The 5,543-nt window shown below is 47.2% G+C and overlaps 1 protein-coding gene across 1 annotated transcript in view; it reads left to right on the forward strand.

Annotated features, from left to right (window-relative positions):
* Positions 1-3: 3 nt before the first annotated feature.
* Positions 4-5,543, forward strand: part of PPM1D (protein phosphatase, Mg2+/Mn2+ dependent 1D) — a gene marked incomplete at its 5' end in the record, with an annotated part of 18,957 nt that continues 13,417 nt past the window's right edge. Inside the window, 2 exons of the mRNA XM_005424389.2 lie at positions 4-112; positions 4,172-4,400. Of these exons, the coding sequence (XP_005424446.2) occupies positions 4-112; positions 4,172-4,400 (338 nt within the window). The remainder of the gene's footprint in view (positions 113-4,171; positions 4,401-5,543) is intronic.

A 5,543-nucleotide genomic window follows, 5' to 3' on the forward strand; every position in this document is an offset into this window, starting at 1 on the left:
TGGGGCTTCATCAAGAAGCAGAAGGGATTCTGCTCGGCCGAGCCGGCCGAGGTGTGCGCGGCCCTGCGCAAGGGCTTCATCGCCTGCCACCGCGCCATGTGGAAAAAGCTGCGTAAGTGCCCGCGGAGCCTCCGCCGCCCCCGCCGCGCCGCTTCCCCGCCGCCTTTTGCTCCCCCTCTCCCGCACTATTGTGAGTGCCTCCCTCCCTCCCTGCTGCCCTCCCCGCGCCGGGAATCGCGGCAGAGCGCGGGAGGGCATCCCGGCCGCCCAGCCGAGTAACTCGGGAGAAGGAGAAACACTGGAGGGCACGCTGGGAGAGCAGAGATGTAAACACGGAGCGAGGATACGCTGCTGTGTTACGTAGCTGAGGATGGTGCGATGGTAGGGCTGCAGTTTGTTTTCGGGGTGTTAGGCGTCAATTTCCAAATGCGATTCATTAGGAAGGTCTTCATCTTGTTGAGTTGGGTAATCGCACTGAACTCCCCCTTAGATTTCCCTTGCGTCATGAAAAGGGAAGAAAAAGTCATTTTAACAAACTGAAATAGGCTGGGAACGGTGTTTTTTTCCCTAACGGTTCTTCCGACTGTTTTTGTGAGTCCTGATGGAAGGATTGAAATTGTGTCTGGTTATAACTCGGTCATGTGCGAGCATGGGGGAATACTCAGTGTCCCTGACAAATAAAAACCACACTTAGTATCCTGAGGATGGTTTTGATAGATATAAATATATAGATATGATTGTTATGTATTTATGTATGTGTTAGTTGATTAATTGCAGTAGCATGGAAGCTGTAAATAAGTCGGTGTTAAGGACAGGAGCATGCCCAGACAAGTGACAGTCACCATTCCTGTACTCATCCCTCTCCCGAGGTCTTGTGAGGCTGCAGTTGGAGTTTCTGAAAGGCTTTTATTTTTTCCTGAGGTGAAGGTTCTGACTTAGAGCGTGGCTGTTTATATAGAATGTGTAGAATGTGTGTGTGTATTGTTTGTGCATTTAGGCATTCAGAAGCTTCAGAGAAAAAGCAAGAGCAGAGTTCAGTGTGTGAAGGGAGGTGTAGAACACGGTAAAACTGGATCCAGAATAGTGACAGTGACAGCTGGGCTTGGGAGGGAAACCTGAAAAGCAAGAATTGCACTCGGAGCACCCTGGGCTTTCAGTGAGTGATTCAGGAGGGGTGTGGGGTAATTATAGTTTCAAAACAGTTTCATTTTCCTTTTTCTTGAATAGCAAAATAGAGAAGTTGTGCAAATGTCAGATACTTGAGGAGATATTGGGGGAAGGAACAGTAAGTTTGAGGGTACAGAGGGAAGGGTGTGAATTTTAGAAGCACCAGAACTTGACCACATCCTTGGCAATGGGGTGTGCAGCCTCCTGGGCTGCAGGGCTGGGTGATAAGGAGCAAAATGTGTGAACAGGGGGACGTGGCATGGGGCGGGGGAAGATAAGGAGCTCAGTTTTCTGGCTGTCGAGTCCCTGGTGTGTTATTTGTCACTGGAACTCTGTGTGAGCACCGAGGCAGGAGGAGAAGAGTGCAGGGAGCTCTGTTCAGTGATGGGTGTTTAGCAAACGGCACCGGGGTTGTGGAAGCAGTTTAAATTGTTGTGAGAAGCAGCACAGCTCTGGCTGGGAGCTCTTGGTGGCACTTCGAGGTGGGCTGTTTGGTAAACTGCAGAGCATGTTTGCTCCTCCTGATTCCTGCCGCACGTGCTGAACAGCCCGAGCTCTGTGGGACAAGCCCATCATTATCTCTGCTTTATTACTTCATCCTGTTAGGGAGTCCCAGTGGGAAGTCTACTGACAGGCAATAATTTTCCACATTACCACGTGTAAAGCAGCTTTCTATCTGTGTGTTGGTGACACTGTGGACACGAAATGGAGACTGGCTGTGTTGGTATCTTGAAGTGTGTGGGAGAAGGGTTTGGAATTTTGGGGTGGAGGCTGGAGTCTTCAGTTGGCTGTTGGAAGGGGAGCTCGTACTCAGCTGCTCTCTTGGTTGTTGGAAGTTCTGTGGATGTCCCCTGATAGACACAAACCACACTGATCATGACAATACCAGAAAAACTAAACAAAAAAAAAATGCCCATTTGTTACTGGTGATAATTTTTGGTGTTAATTCTGTAATAATAAAATTCTCTGAATGCCAAAGATCTTCTGGAGTAAGAGTTCATTTTGGGAGGTACAGAATGAGTTGAGTTTATGAGTTCAAAGTTACAAAGCTGAGTGTGAAGGGCAGTGGTTTTCAAGTACAAGGAGGAATATGTTTTACAAAGATGTGCTGTTGATGCTCCTGATCCCTGGAGGAGCTGGGTCCATGGATTTGATTTTAATGCTTGAGCTCAGAGGAAAACCCAGCAGTTTTGGCACTTTGCTGGTTCCTGGTGAGACAATCTCTGGAGACAACTGGGAGCAAGGCATGAACTGCAGTCTCTGGATGACAGGCAGATAATTCCTGGTTTTGTTGAGCCTAAAATCTGAGGCTGCTGCATCATTCTTTCTCCCACAAGTGGGTGATTTCCTTCTCTCTGCTCCCCATCCCCATAAAGACTGATTTGACTCTCTAATACATTTTATTGCTGTTCAGAGGTTGTTACACTGACAGAAACTCATTAGTTGCAGCTTGTTTTCTGTTAAGTGCATGGTTGAAGTCCTCATTACCACTTGGCTCCCTCCCTTGTTTGCTTTCCTTTTGGAATGTGTTAGATTTAATATCCTCAGTTAAAACTGCCAGACAAAGTACTTCCAATAAGCTGATTGAATGTTTGTGTTCTTGAAATAAAGCTGCTCCTAGGGAGAAAGTGCATTTTAGTATTTAGAGCACAAAGCTAGAGCTGTTGGAACTGAAATGTTTAAATTGTGCTGGATGTCTTGGTAGCTCGAAATGCAAGTTTTATCTTCATACTGCCTGTGAATTCTGCTTCTCCAAATTCTCCTTTCCATCAGCTCTCTTCCATGTCTTCTTCCCTCAGGCACCTGAGCATCATTCAGTGCCACTAGAACTTAAGGTCCTCATTTGGTTTTGATTGTGTTTAAAGCTTTAGAAGGTTAAAATACCTGTTTTCACAGAGGGTGAGGTGTAACTGTGTTTTCCTTTTCTCTCCTGGTGTGTTTGTTGTGCCACAGGCAGCAATAGAGGATGCAGTGCTTTGGCAGCCTGAGCTGGGTATTTCCTGCAAACAGCTTGTGTCACAGTGGAGTTTTTGTGTGGTGCTGTGTGAGCCTGACTTGTGAGGAGCAGGAGATAGAATGTGACAGGGAGATGAGGCTCCCTTTGGAGTTTGTCTGAGTGGGTGCAGCCAAGGAGAAACATGAGGCTGCTGCTGGCACTTGGAACCAGCTGATAAGTGGGAGCTGAGCCTGCTTTTGTGGGGGCTGGGCTGGGAGGAGGATGGGGCGGCTCCATGGGGGTGTTGTCTCAGTCAGTTTGTGCGTTTTTGGGGAAAGAGCAACTTGTGTGTGTACACACAAAAATAGGAAAGGAGTGAAAGAGAAATTGGGATGGGATGTAACTAGAGAGAGTAGTGTAACAGCAACTTCACAGAAGTGATTTGAGGGCAAAGCAGTTGAGGAAGGGGATTTCCCTGACCAGGTGTAGTTGTGTTATTACTCTGGATTCCAGGGATATCTCCTGTAGAATTTAAGGAGAGCACACTGAGATAGTCTGAATTATTCAGCCCTCCATAGGGAAATGTGAGTAAAACATTTGAGATGTCATTCAGCACAAAATGTTGCTGTTCAGCCTATGAATGTAAAGTAGCAGTTTTTCTCCCTTCCAAGGGGATCAGGAATGTCCACAAATCCTGATTGCCAATCAAATATCCAGACAAAGTAACTGAATTTAGGACATTTCTACTACTTCAGACAGGGAAGTGAAGAGTAAATCTCAATGAAACACTTGATTGATCCTGTTCAGCCCCAAGGAGCACATCTTCCCCATGTTCTTCTAGTGATGCTTGGCATATCAAACCAGAGGGAACAGTTTTTGGAACCCTGTTGTGGTGCTTTGATCCTGTGTCAGTTTGGGCTGAGGCTGGGGAAGGATGTTGAAGGAGTGGAGGGACACGGCTGGGCCTGGCTGTTGTAACAACCCACAAACCTCTGAGACAGCATTCCCGGTTCCCCAGAACTAAAACCTGTGCTTTTTGTCTGTTTTTTGCCTGGTTTCTCCCTGCAGCAGAGTGGCCCAAGACCATGACAGGGCTGCCCAGCACGTCGGGGACCACGGCCAGCGTGGTGATCATCCGCGGCTCCAAGATGTACGTGGCCCACGTGGGCGACTCAGGGGTGGTGCTGGGGGTCCAGGACGACCCCAAGGATGACTTTGTGAGAGCTGTGGAGGTGACCCAGGACCACAAGCCAGAGCTCCCCAAAGAGAGGGAGAGGATTGAAGGCCTTGGGGGCAGGTAGGTGTCACTGTGATATTTTCTGGAAAAATCCCCTTGCCCGGGATTCTTCTCCTGGGAAGCTGAGAAGCCTCAGAGGAAAAGGAAAACAATATTATCTCATTTGCTTCTCCTGCGTTTTGCTGCTTTGGAATGTGGTTTGGACATTGTTTACCAACAGATGATTGTTCTTTGGTTTCATGTGAATTGTTTTTACCTATTGGCCAATTATGGCACAGCTGTGTCAAGGCTCTGGAGAGAATCGCAAGTTTTTAGTATTATCTTTTAGCATTCTGTCTGTATCCTTTCTCTATTCTTTAGTACAGTTTTAGTGTATCATTCTTTTATATAATATAATATCATAAAATAATAAATTAGCCTTCTAAGAACATGGAGTCAGATTCATTCCTTCCTGCCACGGGGGACCCCAGAAAATTCCACAGGTAGGTTTGTCTGCTCTCACTGAGCTAAGCTTCAGTTGTGGGAGGACACAAAAGGAGCTGAATCTCAGCTATTTCTCTTTTGTCCTCTTAATTTTTCTTACAGGTTACTGGAGAATAAATTACAGGCATCCATTGTACGTGGTTGTGTTTTTTGCTAGTGGTTTATGGTGTATCCAGAATTTTAATTTCCTGGTGGATCACACAGCTGAGGAGTGCTTACAGTTCTAAATGTTCACCAACAAGTTTTTGCAAGCAGAGATGTTAATTTTTGGCCTATTTCCCTTTAAATTCTGAGGAGCCTTCAGGTTGTGCAAATTGCCTTTTCATGTAGGTAAAATGATAGGAAGTCTGGAATATCCAGTTTGTCCCAGCACTCTGATTTCTCAGGCATCCTGCATTGTCCCCGAGATGACAATGGCAGCTGTTGAATAGGCTCCTCAAAGCCTCTGCTTAGGGAACATGAGAAAAATCCTGGATTTGAAACAAAACCCTCCCTTTGCTGTTCCAACACCACAGTTTAGCAGCTGTCCTTGCAGGAGCCATTCCTCCCTCCCCTGGCAGATGTTGGCACAGCCGAGCTGGGCTGGGTGTGTTCCCTGGCAGTCAGGGGGAGCAGGCAGGGCTCTCTCAGGTGGCACAGATGTCTGGAGACAACCCCCAGGGCTGGGGTCTGGGAGCTCTGTGTCCTCCTGGTGCTGCACCAGATGGATGGGCACAGGCT

Source organism: Geospiza fortis, unplaced genomic scaffold (genome assembly GCF_000277835.1).
Source record: "Geospiza fortis unplaced genomic scaffold, GeoFor_1.0 scaffold538, whole genome shotgun sequence".
Taxonomy (NCBI): domain Eukaryota; kingdom Metazoa; phylum Chordata; class Aves; order Passeriformes; family Thraupidae; genus Geospiza; species Geospiza fortis.